This window comes from Primulina eburnea, chromosome 18 (assembly GCF_022965805.1).
Source record: "Primulina eburnea isolate SZY01 chromosome 18, ASM2296580v1, whole genome shotgun sequence".
In the NCBI taxonomy this organism is placed as follows: Eukaryota; Viridiplantae; Streptophyta; class Magnoliopsida; order Lamiales; family Gesneriaceae; genus Primulina; species Primulina eburnea.
Window position 1 is genome coordinate 25,899,580 of NC_133118.1, and position 14,917 is coordinate 25,914,496.

Sequence of the window (14,917 nt, forward strand, 5' to 3'; positions counted from 1 at the left end):
ACTCAAGTTCGTCAAAACTTGACTCAATGCTAACAATGGGAAAGGATGGCAGAACTGGTCTTGGATATGTTGAAAGCGCATATGAACATGGTGAATCTTCCAACTCCGGATCAAAATCAACTGTGTTTGTAAAGGAAATTAAAGACAATTCTGTCCCTTTAATGGTGAACCATCCTATGGAGAATCTGCCAATCTCAAAGCTAGCATCGGAACAAAGGCCGAAACAAAATAGAGCTTCTTCCTCTCCTTTGAAAGTTGATCCTCCAGTGAAGATATCACAAATCAAGAAACCAGTGTCAACTTCCAAACCAAAGCAAAGAAAGCGACATTTTATCTGCCATTACTGCTATAAGCCTGGGCACATCAGACCCTTCTGCTACAAACTAAGAGACGACTACCTGAATTGGAAATCAAATCGGGTGTTGCCCACCGTGTTGTCCAACACCAAGCGCAACACCGCAGTCAAGAAATCTTCCACAAGGAAAGTTTGGGTACCTAAAACTGTTATTCGATGCAATATCATTTATACTTCTTTAAAAACTAACATTGCAGGTGCATGGTACTTCGACAGTGGGTGCTCACGCCACATGACCGGATTTAAAGAACACCTCACGGATTATGTTGAAATAAAAAGTGGGCGTGTAACCTATGGTGGTGGTTCTAAAGGAAGAATTGTAGGCAAAGGAACCTTGAACGTTGATGGGCTTCCTGAACTTCACAATGTTCTACATGTTGAAGGACTTAACTCAAACTTAATAAGCATAAGTCAACTTTGTGATGATGATTTACATGTTAAGTTCAATAAAAATAATTGTGAAGTTTTTAATGATGCCAATGTTTGTGTAATGTCAGGTACTCGTTCAGCTGACAATTGTTATCAATTGGGAGAAGGTGATGGTTGCCGAAGTGCCAAGGTGAGTGAATTAGACGTATGGCATCAAAAACTGGGACACGTGAGTATCAATACCTTGAAGAATCTGCGTAAGTTTGATGCTGTGAGAGGTATGCCCAATTTAAATTTAGGTGTTGTGTATGTCTGTGGTCCATGCCAGAAAAGTAAACAAACCCGTGTTGCGCACTCGGTGTTGCAACACTTTGGGACAACACAGTGCCTTGAACTTTTGCATATGGATATACTGGGTCCAATGGATGTTGAGAGCTTGGGTGATCTGACAGTTAAAACACCAGAGGCTGATGTAGAAGAATTGCTGGATATAAGTGAGGCACTGACCAGAAACAGTGTTGAGTCTGGTGTTGAGACCAGTGAAGCAACACCAAGCACAACACCGCCTCTGAACCAACCAGAAACTGTGGATAATGATAACGATGATAATGATGATGTGGTGATCAATTGTGAAAGAGAAATTCCCAGCAAGATTCAGAAGAATCATCCATCATCACAAATCATTGGTGAATTACATGATGGTGTGCAAACAAGAAACAAAGAAAAGGTGGACTACCGCAAAATGATTGGTTTAATATGCATGAGCTCCACGTTTTCCCAGGTAAGTCACTCGTGTTTTGTGTCTCAAATTAAACCCAACAATAATAATGATGGTACATTGTGTCAACTCAAGTGTTATAGACATTTCTAAGAATCCTATTCAACACACTCGAACAAAACACATAGATATAAGACGTCACTTTATTCGAGATTTGGTTGAAAAAGGCATAATTCGACTGGAATTTGTTAGGACTGAGAATCAACTGGCTGATATATTCACGAAACCTTTGAATTTTGAGAGATTTTCCAATCTTCGGAAATCTCTCAGCATGTGTGTACTTTTAAAAACATTTGTTCAGTGTTGTCCGTGGTGTTGCCAACACCAGAGACAACATCCGTTTGCATGACCATTACTAGGATATTAGGCATACTGCATATTCATAATCATCCTATTTATTTGTGCAACGACTGAACAGTGAAGGCAAATTTCTGAAAGTTACCCCTGAGTGTTCATACTTCCAATCGTATGTTGAGAAATAGATTTTGCTCAAATCCAAGGCATTGAGTAGTTGAGGACATTCATGAAAATCGTGATCTTGTCTAAAGTGAAAAGATGACTTGGAAAATGTGAGCAAAAGGAGAAAAACAGAAAAGAGGTAAATAAAAAAAAATTGTTTAGAAGAAAATGGAAAAAGCTACCTAGAGGAGTCCATTAAAGACCGTTCTTCTAGTGTGGGAGCTACCACTTCTAAGTAAAAAATAATAATGGAAAAAGCTACCTATGAGAGTCCATTGAAGACCGTTCTTCTAGTGTGGGAGCTACCATTTATGATCAAAATAAAATTTTATGGAAGTTTGAATAAAACTCAGTGGTGTTTCCAGGAGGTGTTGCCAACACCAAGTTCTGACATAGCACAGTTTTTACATTGCCTGACATTTTGAAAATTCATCATATTGGAGGCATATGTAGGACATGCATATTGATTTTTGTTTCGTGAATTCATCATGTGCAGTGACATATCAGTGTTGACCTATAACAGTTGACAAAAACCTTGATTACCTAGATTTTGAATTTATGTGTATACTTGTGTCAGTGAGTTATAATCGACGTGGGTTTTACTGGATATTCTTTTGAAATTGTCGTAACACGAGTTTGAATCAATTTTACTGTTTGATTTTGGGATAGAATCGTTATGAGTGTTTTGGGTAAATTTCAGAAATATTACATTTTCCATGCGGATTTTTTTTTTTTGCTAAAGGATTGAATCGGTGTATTTTTTTTGTTAGAGTAAGAGCATATATGTTGTGTTATAGTCTGCTTTTGGAAGTTGGCTTACATTCTGGCCAAAAAGGGGGAGAAGGAGAACCAAAAATGACATGGTTCTATGGATGGTGCTGAAGCATCTCGAGTTGCTGAGACTCTGTCTGTAATGTTGTTTGTGGGTTGCTCTTATATCTGTTTGCTTGATTATTGAATCTTTCTTTCGTATGTCTTCTTATGTTTTCAGGTGTTCTAACGATGGTGTTGACAACACTGTCAACAACACCAGTGCTCTAACATGTTTAATTCAGGGGGAGACGAACTTTGACTCAGGGGGAGACATACTAAAATGCAGGGGGAGCTTAACTGACTGCGATGCTTACCAAGATTATCATTTTTGGATGTTTTGTCCAGAAAGGCAAAAAGGGGGAGATTGAAAAGAATATTTTATTCCTTTATTATTTTGTTTAATTGATAATATCAATTTAAGATTTTGCCTTTCTAGACTAAAAGATTTTATTTACTTATTTCTAGATTATGAGATCTTTCTTGATTTATTTTTAGATGATAAGAACTTAATTGATTTACATCTAGATATTATATGATTTGTTTTTATCTCTAATATATTTTGTTCTTGTTTAAAAGAGTTTTATATCTAATAAAAATCATGTTTCCATATTTTGTAGGACTCTTCTATGGAATATCTTTTGATATAAAGGGGGATAGACTCACAGCCGTATAGTGCTTGGTGGAGAAGAGAGAGAAAAAAGCTTTTGAGAGACAAGTGGGTTTTTAGAGAGAGTTGGACTATGGTGTTTTTCACATAGAAGAAAATTACAAGTCCAACGAATATTTGCTCCGTAGTTTTTCTGTGATCGGTTATCACTTTTGTAGGAGCTTTTTGTGTGAGACTTGTGGTGTGACTATTTCGTGAGGTCGGTAGAGGAGTTCTTTCATAGAAGAAAAATACAAGAGCCAAGCCTATTTTGACGAGATGTTTTGGTGTGATCGGGAGATCACTTTACAGCGTATGAGAGCTGCTGGATTTTTCTGAACACACACAGAGTTCAGATAATTGAAGATTTTCGTGTTGAAGATTTTGTGTGATTGATTCACATATACCGTGTTGCCGATTGGTGTTGCCAACACTCGAAGAACAACACTGACGCAGAGTGTTGGACGAAGAGTGATTTCGTTTGGTTTTAAGCAGCACGCTTTTTGTTTCATGCATCTAGTATTTACTTTGAGTATTTTGATGCATGTTTAGTTTTGTTATTTTCACTAGTATTGTTTTTGGTGTAAACGACTTATATATTTTTCTAGTGAAATTTTTGCCATGAGGCATCGCACAAGTATTCGTACTTGTGCATAATTTAAATCTGGTGTTAATTTATTAAAATTATATTTGTGTGTTAAATACTTAATTTCCGCTGCCGTGTTGTGTGCTGTGTTAACAACACCGGGCACAACACTAACTTCTGATACACACATTATAATAATGTTTTATATTTATTTCCTGCACAACAACAATTCCTTACAATTAGTCTGATCCGATTGAAGTAGTATTAAATCAATAGTCTGAGTTACCTAATGTTGTGCCGACTCATTGGTCTGATCAATCTGAGGTAAGTGGGTTGTAGGAAAGGATTGATCTGGTTGCTTGGGCTAGGTCCATAATGATTCGCAAAGTAATTTACCTCATCATCACCGAAAAAAAGTTTCGCCTTTCCAGGATATAAAAAATGAGATTGGTCTTGGCCCAATCTAGAATCTTATCCTTCAGTTAAAAAATATTTTGCAGAGTGTTAAAAGACTTGAACTGGTTGAAGTGTGAAAGGGGACTGTAGCTCATAAACGTACTGGAAATTAATAAATTGTGTGTATCCGAATTTAGTGTTGTGCTCGGGTGTTATCAACACGAGCGTACAACATGCAGCGGAAATTAATTATTGACACAAAAGTTTTAACTCAATTAAATAGAGACCAAATTTAAATTATGCACAAGTACGAATACTTATGCAATGCCTCATGACAAAAATTCATTAGAAAAATATGTAAATCATTTACACAAAACAATACTAGTGAATATCAGAGCCAAATTTATTGACACTCCAAGGAACTAAAACGCATCAAAAACTCAAATTAAATACTAGATACATAAACCGAAAGTCGTATTTCTTAAACCCAAACGAAACCACTCTTTCACCCAACACTTCATGCAGTGTTTTTGTTGAGTGTCGTCAACACCAATCAGCAAAACGACATAAACGTGGATCAATCACTCAAAGTTTCACATGAAAATCTTCAACTTTGAAATATGAGTGTGTTCAGAGAAAACTCCAGCAACTCTCATCTCCTCTTCAAGTCGTGTAATTCTCCTGTCAATATTCTGTATATATGCAATGATATCTTGGCCACATTATCTTCCCATAAAATCAATCCTACAAACATGGAAACAAGATTTTAATATGCATAAGACTCTTTCAAACAAGGATAAAATTTCTTAGAGATAAATAATATATTAAAATCAAAACTTATAATATCTAGAAATAAGTCAACCAAGATATTATCATTTCGAATTAAATCAAGCAAGATTTTATAATCTAGAAAGGCAAGATCTTAAATTGATAATATCAAATTATCAATTTAGCAAAATAATGAAGGAATAAAATATTCCTTTCAATCTCCTCCTTTTTGTCTTTCTGGACAAAACATCCAAAAATTATAATCTTGGTAAGCATCACAGTCAATTAAGCTCCCCCTGGGTAAAATAGTATTTTTCCCCCTGCGTTAAAGTTTGTCTCCCCCTAAATTAAACATGTTAGATTATTGGTGTTGTCGACAGTGTTGTCAACATCAATATAGAACACCGGAAATCTTCAGAAATCATACGAAGGCACGTGAAATCATAATTCATTAAGCAGCTAACAATCATAAAAACAACTAGAGACACAAGGGCATATCACAAGAAGAGAAAAAAAAACAAAGAATCAATACAGACTACAGATCTTCAGTATGTGTATCAGTTCTTCCATATGATTTATCAGTTTGAGTGCCTTCAGCTGAGACTGAGGTACCAACATCATTTTTCTTTGTCATTTTTGGCACTGCTCACCTTTTTTTTTACCAGAATATAGGCCAACTTCCAGAAGGAGCCGATATTCAGCTACTTGGTCTTCGTAGCACGCAATGACATCTTTGGCCTTTTTAATCTGTTGCAAACCAAAGTCAATTTGTGCCTATAGATGTGAGGCAGAGAGCATGACGTAGCCTTCAGGAGTGGAGGTGGAAGTGGAATCCGTTTTGCCAACACTAGTGGCAACACCACCAGCAGAACATGGAAGATCCAATTTCTGATTTCCCTTGAAGTAGGGTGGGGCAATTTTCAGTTATTGCCCTATGTCCACCAAGTGTCATATTCTTCCTTGACAAACCCTTGCGATTCTAGAATTCCATAGATCATGGATGGAAAGATGAGCTATGTCGACTTCTATTCTCATTCGGCAATTTACAGGACAATGTTGAACACGAACTGTCCGAAATTAAAGTGGCGACCATTACCAATGCCAAACAAAATAAAGGCCTGCGACCTAGTTACCACCGTGGTGTTTGAGGAGAGAGTATAATTTTTGATTTTTGTCTTATGCAGTACCGAATAGAAGGAAGTTAAAGTAGCAGCAGCCAGGCGATAGGGGCGGACTAGGAACTTGGTGATAACACCAACAGTCAGCACGGCGTTGATTTCATCAATGTTAGCTAGAGGAGCGTCCTCAGTAATAATTGGTGTGACATAGTGTTCGTTGATAACTTCATGGGAGAACTGGTAAATAGCATCGCACATATACACCCGTCTGAAGCAGACATAATTCACATTGCCGACAGCAGCAGTCAGATTGCCGTAGAATTCTCTCAATGGCCTCTTTGGATAGGGCATTACAGAGGTCACCGTTGCGAGCAGTCGTCGATTTGTGAGGAACAAGATTAAGTTATACCTTTCATAGGCCTCAATGTCCACATTACTTTCCTCTATAAATTCTCTGTGAGCATACATATGCCATCAGCCCACGAAATCCACATAGTAGAAGGCATTTGAAAAAGCAGTGGCAAGATTATAGTCTTCATCAGAGGTGTTGTCCATGGTGTTGTCTACACCACTGACAACAGTATCTGAAATATCATCATCGGCTGAACCAGAGTCAACATCAGAGGATTTTCCATCATTATATATCTTCTTGAGCCATTTCCTCATCGGGCTTAGAATTAGATTCTTTATCACCAGCGGGAGTTTTCCTTACATCCTTTTCTTCTCTTAGACGATTGACAAATTTGGCCAATGATTCCTCATCTTCAGAAGAAAAACTGGACTCACCCGATCCTGCATGTGGCTCAGTCACGGTCGGTGGTGTTGTTGAGGAGGAGGAAGTAGTATTATGCTTAACTGCAACAGAGGGACGTGGTCTTGCAACCAATTCGAAATCTTCATCATCCGAGTCATCCCCGGATGAGAAGTCAGGATCCAGAATAAAAGAGGTAGAGCGAGACTTCTTTGCAGGTGCAAAGTCTGGGTCATACTCTGCTTGCCTTTTGGACAATCTTCTCATAGGTCGAGGTGGAAAGGCTCTTCGATAAGCCTCAAAATCCAGAGGATTATCGATAATGACTGGATTTCTCGGCTCACAAGGAGCAATTTCTTCCAGTGGAATGGACTCCGGAGCAGCAACCACCATCTATAATGGATTCTCGGTAGGGAACTCTGTTGGCGGTGTTGCTGGCGGTGTTGCCTCAGGGGGCGTAACACTACGGCTAATAGCCATTTCACCTCGAATATCATGTGGATCGAATTGATTATCCACCATTTGTATCTGTTCAAAGAGAATTTTAAGTCAAATGTGCAGTTAACACGACGAGACAGTAATGATGGTCGATAGCTAGAAGGAATTGAGAATAAAAAGTTGTATTGGTAAATTAATTTTGATTCAAGCACATTTTAGCATAAATAATCGCACAGTGCAACGATAAAAAAACCCAATCCTCGCAATTCCATAACAAACTCCCTCGACCCAACGATAATATTTCTAAACTTCTCAAAACGATAATCACGATTTTACCCTTAAGTCGAACAGTAACATTGATTCAACCTCGTGTTACGACGTTTCCAGAAGATTATCCAGCTTAGGCCAAATTTGATTATAACCCACTGACATAATTAGTCACACAAATTCAAAATTTTGGTAATTAAAGTTTTTATCAACATGTATAGGTCAAACACTGATAGATCACTGCACATGATAAATTCACCAAACAAAAAACAATACGAATTTCCTAAATATGCCTATGATATGATGAAATATCAAAATGTCAGGCAATATAAAGATTGTGTTGTGTTGGAACTTTGTGTTGGCAGAGTCAATCCTTCCATAAAAATGTTTGGTTTAGACATGGTAGCTCCCACACTAGAAGAACGGTCTTTAAAGGACTTTTATAGGTAGATTTTTCCATCTCTATTTTGACTTAGAAATGACAGCTTCCACGATAGAAGAACGGTCTTCAAATGATTCTTCTATGTATCTTTTTCCATTTTATTTTAATCTATTAATTTTAATTTTTTTCAAATTTTCTGTTTTTCTCCAACAACCTCAACTTCCTCAATTCACCTCTTTCGTATTGGACATGTTCAAGAGATTCTTGATAATTCCTTAATTCATTGATGGTTGAGATTGAGAATAAATCACTTACACAACTTGATTGGAAGATTGTACTCAGTCAGGGTGCACACTTAGGAAATTACCAGCATTAGTAACATATCACAATAAAATAAGATGATTATGATTATGCAGTATGCCTAGCATCCTAAAAATGGACGTGCATGAAAGGTGTTGTCACTGTGGTGTTGGCAACACCAGTGACAACATGTGTGTGTGATAATTGTATGCACATGCTGAGAGATTTACAAAGATTGGAAAATCAGTTCAAAGATTTCGTGAATATATCAGCCAACTGGTTTTCAGTCCTAACAAATTCCAGTCAAATTATGTCTTTTTCAATAAAATCTTGAATAAAGTGATGTCTTATCTCTATTTGTTTTGTTCGAAAGTGTTGAACATGATCCTTGGAAATGTCTATAGCACTGGAATTGTCACAAGATACCATCATGATGTCACTGTGAAAACCATAATCCTCAATCATTTGATTCATCCAAACAAGTTGTGAGCAACAATTATCAGCAGCTACATACTAAGACTCACCTGTGGAAAAGGACACACAATTTTCTTCTTACTGTAACAAGACACAAGGTTAATCACTAGGTAAAAACACCCACCTGATGTCCTTTTCCTATCATCTAGGTCTCCGGCCCACTCATCATCAGAAAAACCTACCAAATTTGTGTTTGTTTCTTGTGTGTACCACAATCCTAATTCTAGTGTACATGCAATGTAACTAAGTATATGTTTCACGGCTTTTAGGTGTGATATTTTTGGATTTGCTTGGTACCTGGCACACAAACATACGCTGAACATGATATCGAGACGAGTAATAGTTAAGTACAAAAGACTATCAGTGATGTTGTGGTACATGGTGTTGTCAACACCGTCGGCAACATCATCTTTAGGCAGTTTTTCATTTGACCCCATGGGAGTTTTCATATGTTTAGAATGATCATTTGAGAACTCTTTAATAAGATTCTTAGCATACTTGGATTAACACAGAAATATGACATCATGTAATTGTTTAATTTGCCATCCAAGGAAGAAATTCAATTCTCATACCATGCTCATTTTAAATTGCGAAGAAATTCATTCGACAAAATTATCAACAAGTTTTTGTGACGAAGCACCGAAGATAATATCATCTACATAAACTTGGCAAATCAAAATATCATGCTTCAATTTTTGAATAAAAAGGGTTTTATCAACCTCATCTCTTTTAAAGCCCAAGTTGATCAAATAATCAGCCAACCTATCATACCACACTCGTGGAGCCTATTTCAGTCCATATAGAGCTTTCTTCAGCTTGTAAACATAATCTATGTGATTTAGATCTTCAAATCTTTTTGGTTGACTTACGTATGCTTCCTCGTTTAAAATTTCATTCAAAAAAGATATTTTTACATCCATTTGATACAATTTGATATGCATATGACATGCTATGGCCAACAGTAGTCGGACTGACTCAATTCGGGCTACATGAGCGAATGTTTCATCAAAATCCACCCCCTCAACCTGTGTATACCTTTGAGCTACCAACCAAGCCTTATTTCGAACAATTTTACCAGATTCGTCTGTTTTATTTTTGAAAATCCCTTTTGTTCCAATAACATTGGTATTCAATGGTCTAGGAACCAAATCCCATACATCGTTGCACAAAAATTGTTCAAGTTCTTCATGCATCGCATTGACCCAGAATTCGTATTTTAATGCATCAATAACATTCTTGGGTTCAATTTGAGACACAATACAATAGTGATTTACCTGGGAAAATGTGGAGCTCATGCATACTAGACCAATCATTTTGCGGTAGTCCACTTTTTCTTTTTTTTTTTGTTTGAAATTTATCATGCACCTCACCAATGATCTGCAATGATGGATGGTTCTTCTGAATCTTACTTGAAATATCCTTCCCTTCATTATTAACCCCATCATCATTGTCGTCATTCTCTGGTGTTGTGCTGGGTGTTGCCTCACTTGTCTCAACACCAGACTCAACACTATTTCTGGTCAGTGACTCACTTACATCCAGCAGTCCTACAATATTATCCTCCTTCAATTTTCCCGTTAGATATGCAAAATCATCAAACACAACATTAAGTAATTTCATAGTTGTCCTAGTTCTCAAGATAAACACACGATAAGCCCGACTATTCATTGAATATCTGAGAAATAGGAACTTATCAATTTTGGAATCAAATTTTGCGAGATAGTCTCAATCATTTAAAACATAGAAAACACAACTGAAGATATGAAATTATTTGAGGTTTGGTTTCTTCCCCATGATGATTTAATAGGAAGTCATGGTAGATCCACTCCTTAAAAATACACGATTGGAAATATGACATGTTGTATTCAAGGCTTCGGCCCAAAAACGTTTCGACATATTCTTGGAGCTTAGCATGACACGAGCCATTTCTTGAATAGTTTGATTCTTCCTTTCAGATATTCCATTTTGTTGAGGGGTCTTTGGGACTGAAAACTCATGAGTAATTCCTTTCTTTTCACACAAAGCAGTAAAATGAGAGTTTTCGAACTATTTACCATGATCAGTTCTTTTTTTTAATCACCCTTGCTCCGTGAAAATTTGTCATTCTAGCATGCAACTTCTTAAAGACATCAAAATTATCAGATTTTTCTCTAAGAAAACTCACCCAAATAAAACGCGAAAAATCATCAACACACACAAATGAGTATTTCTTACCACCCAAGCTCTCAACATCCATTGGACCCATTAGATCCATGTGCAAGAGTTCAAGGCATCATGTTGTCCCAACGTGTTGCAACTCTGGGTGTGCAACATGGGCTTACTTACATTTCTGACATGGTCCACAGACATAAGTATTACCTGAACTCAAGTTTGACATACCTCTTACAACATCAAACTTACATAGGTTCTTCAAGGTCTTGAAGCTTACATCTCCCAGTTTTTTATGCCAGAGGTCTAGATCATTCACCTTAGCACTACGACAATCATCACTTTCTCCCAGCTGATAGCAATTATCAGCAGATCGAGCAACTGACATTACACAAACATTGACATTATAAAAAACTTCACAATTATTTTTATTGAACTTAACATGTAAATCATCGTCACAAAGTTTACTTATGCTTATTAAGTTCGAGTTAAGTGCTTCCACGCGTAGAACATTATGAAGTTCAGGAAGCCCAACAACATTCATGGTTCTTTTGCCTACAATTCTTCTTTTGGCACCACTACCATAGGTTACACGCCCAATTTTACTTCAACATAATCTGTGAGGTGTTCTTTGGATCCGGTCATGTGGCGTGAGCACCTACTCTCAAAGTATCATGCACCTACAATGTTAGTTTTTAAAGAAGTATAAATGACATTGCATCGAGTAACAGCTTTTGGTACCCATATTTTCCTAGTGGAAGATTTCTTGACTGCAGTGTTGTGCTTGGTGTTGTACAACACCTTGTGCAACACACGATTTGATTCCCAATTCAGGTAGTCGTTTTTCAGTTTATAGCAAAAGGGTTAGATGTGCCCATGCTTATGGCAGTAGTGGCAGATAAAAATTCGTTTTCTTTGCTTTGGTTTAGAAGTTGACACTGGCATCTTGATTCCAGACATCTTCACTGACAGGTCAACTTTCAAAGGAGAGGAAGAAGTTATGTGTTGTCTCAGTGTTTGTTCCGAGACTTGCTTTGAGATTGACAGAGTCTTCATAGAGGGGTTCACTATTAAGGGTACAAAATTGTCTTCATTTTCCTTTACAAACACAGTTTATTTTGATCCGGAGTTGGAAGATTCACCATGTTCGTATACGATTTCAACATATCCAAGACCAGTTATGCTATCCTTCCCCATTGTCAGCATTGAGTCAAGTTTTGATGAACTTGAGTTGAATTTAGCAAGAGTGTTTGAGGCCTTCTCAAGATCATCCTTGACTTTGCAGAGCTCAAGATCCTTTCTACTAAACAAGACTTCAAGCCGAGACAAACTGCTTTTTAACTCAGTATTTTCCTTTGAGAGTACAAAATTTGTCTCATTTTTTTAAGCCAATCATCGTACATCTCTTCATACATAATCTAGACAGTCTCTATAGTAAGCTCTTCTTGATCAGATTCCTGGATTTCTTCAAGATTGAGTTCCCAAGAGATTTGGCATTGAGGCATAGTGTCTTTGAAATGATGTTGCGTCTTTTTCTGTTGCAACTAAGTGGATTGACTTGCAGTTGACGTTTACTCTTCAAAATGGCAGACAAAGAGGTAAACTCATCCCCTTTACTAGATTCAAATTCTTCGTCAGAATCTTCATCACTCAGGGAAACTGCAATGCTTTATTTCTGCGTGATAAAGGAAAATACTGAGTTAAAGAATGTGCCAATCGACTTTGCATTGCAATGAGGGGATGGCACATTATTTCTGCAAACTGCATTGCAAATGAATGTGCCAATCGACTAGGTGAATCTGCAAGTCGATTGGCAGATTCAAATAAAGGGGATGGCACATTATTTCTGCAAAGTCGATTGGCACATTCATTTGCAATGAGGATTTTGTACAGAACATTTTACCGGTCGATTTGAATCCCAGAAATGATGGCAACCATCACATCAAGCTTCTAAATTGTAAGAGTAACAAAAGAGACATAATTGTACATCAGAGGCTTCGTCACCATATCAGCCAACAAGAGATATTCCACTTTGAACTTTTTTTTTTTGCATGATGACTTGATAAGAGCACATAGTAGTTAAAAACAAGTCAAAATCTCTTCGATGTTACCAGAAAGAAGGTTGGAAAACTCAGTAATTCCAACATTAGGTAGCTCGAATGTATCTTCAGAAGTTATATGATTGAAGGAATATGGAATCCACCAATGATGAAAATGACATCACCATGTACCACTTTTGCAGCATCGAAGATGTGACGAACCGTGTCTTAAAATACTACTACTTTCATATTGGCGGAAAAATTTAAAATTTCCTTATAAAATAATTTATTATATATATATAACTCGTAAAATAAAATAACGGTACCACTCATACTAAAAATAACGCTAATGTAAAAATCCAAGATTTTAAATACCACAACCATAAAATTACAAGTTAAAACATCAATCATAATTTGAAAAAACCAACATGCTAGAAAAAGTTCATCATACAAGTCACCAAAACCAGTGCAATAAAATCTGAGTAAATAGTTTTTAAACGTGCATAATAAAATCTCGTATGCTACGAGGTCCTCGGCTCTGCACTACCACTAGTCTGAGCCTGCTCACTGGTCACCGCCTCCCGTCTCCTCAACTACATCATATTCACCGATCAAGTCTAGTGAGTCTATTGACTCAACATCCATAAACTGTGAATAGCAAGTAATACATAATAAAATTCAGGCAATTTTAACATAGCTCGTACATAACATAATATAATCATAAATATGTATCATGCGACTTTCCTGCATAAACATTTTCATAAAATCATATTTTTGTGCTCGTCATAGTAATCATAAATCATTTTGCATAGACTTTTGTTCAATGCAAGTGGCCCATAACATAAATCGTTTGATCAAACTAAACCACAGTAATGTGTTGGCAAGGATTACCGCAGCCCTTGTACTGGATGTCCGCTCCCTAACATAGCATAATTCGTCCGAAGAGGTTGGAGAGGTCCTTAGACACGGTTCTCCGGCTTCTAACTCATAACATAATTTGACCACAAGACAAATCACATACCTCAAAAATAATTATTTTGCATTTCATTCATACTTACGAATATCGTGAACCTCATTGGATTGTCCTTGGACAAGCTTCTCTAACATACTAAAATTTATACCCAAAACAGCCACTATGGCGCATTCAGACACAAACGACTCACGAATTAAACAGAACCACTAAGGACGTACCAATCGACTCGGGACTCGACCCATACAAAAAATACATCCTAACCTACTACCCAAGGCCCTAGACTAGCCTTGAACTATGCCCGAATCCCGTACCATGCACAACGAACAATCTAGACACAAACTGCCCAATGAGTGATGCTATGACACTTATGCGTTCTGTAAGACTTCCTATCGATTCTAACTCGAACCAAACCCGAAAAAATCCCTAGACTCGAGCCTTATGCATAACTTAAGCCTCTGATCGATCCTTGTCTTGTCCATAACGCACCACAGCCCCTTGAACAACCCAAAGCCGTGGCCCTCCTCATGAACACCCTCAAGCGCGCCCACTTGAAACTCACGGCTCCAACCTATGCTGCCCAATTGGACCCTAACCGACTATTACAAGACCTACCTTGGGACCCTAAGTCCCTGCCTAGACCCTCACTCTGATCCTTGGTCGAGCCCTATACTGAACCCGGCTCCCCATAGCCAAGATCGCCCCATATGCACGACCATACACACTATTTGTTCTCTGCTGTACCAGCAGCGTCAAATGCATGAAATATCGACAAAGGAACGCGTGGGAAAATGGAGGCCGAATGGAGACAAATTGTTGTGTTTATTGGCTTGAAAAGTGACTAAATTTATCAAGGATTG

General features: G+C 37.5%; 1 protein-coding gene across 1 annotated transcript; it reads left to right on the forward strand.

Moving 5' to 3' along the window:
- The first annotated feature begins 35 nt into the window (after positions 1-35).
- LOC140819199 (uncharacterized) lies at positions 36-3,193 on the forward strand. Its single transcript, XM_073179209.1, has 2 exons — positions 36-1,505; positions 2,953-3,193. The coding sequence occupies exons 1-2, from the start codon at positions 36-38 to the stop codon at positions 2,959-2,961; spliced, it is 1,479 nt and encodes a 492-aa protein (XP_073035310.1). The 3' UTR covers positions 2,962-3,193.
- Positions 3,194-14,917: the final 11,724 nt, after the last annotated feature.

Bases quoted from the DNA above. Each gene is read 5' to 3' on its own strand.
- LOC140819199 (XM_073179209.1), top strand. From the start codon at position 36: ATGGGAAAGGATGGCAGAACTGGTCTTGGATATGTTGAAAGCGCATAT.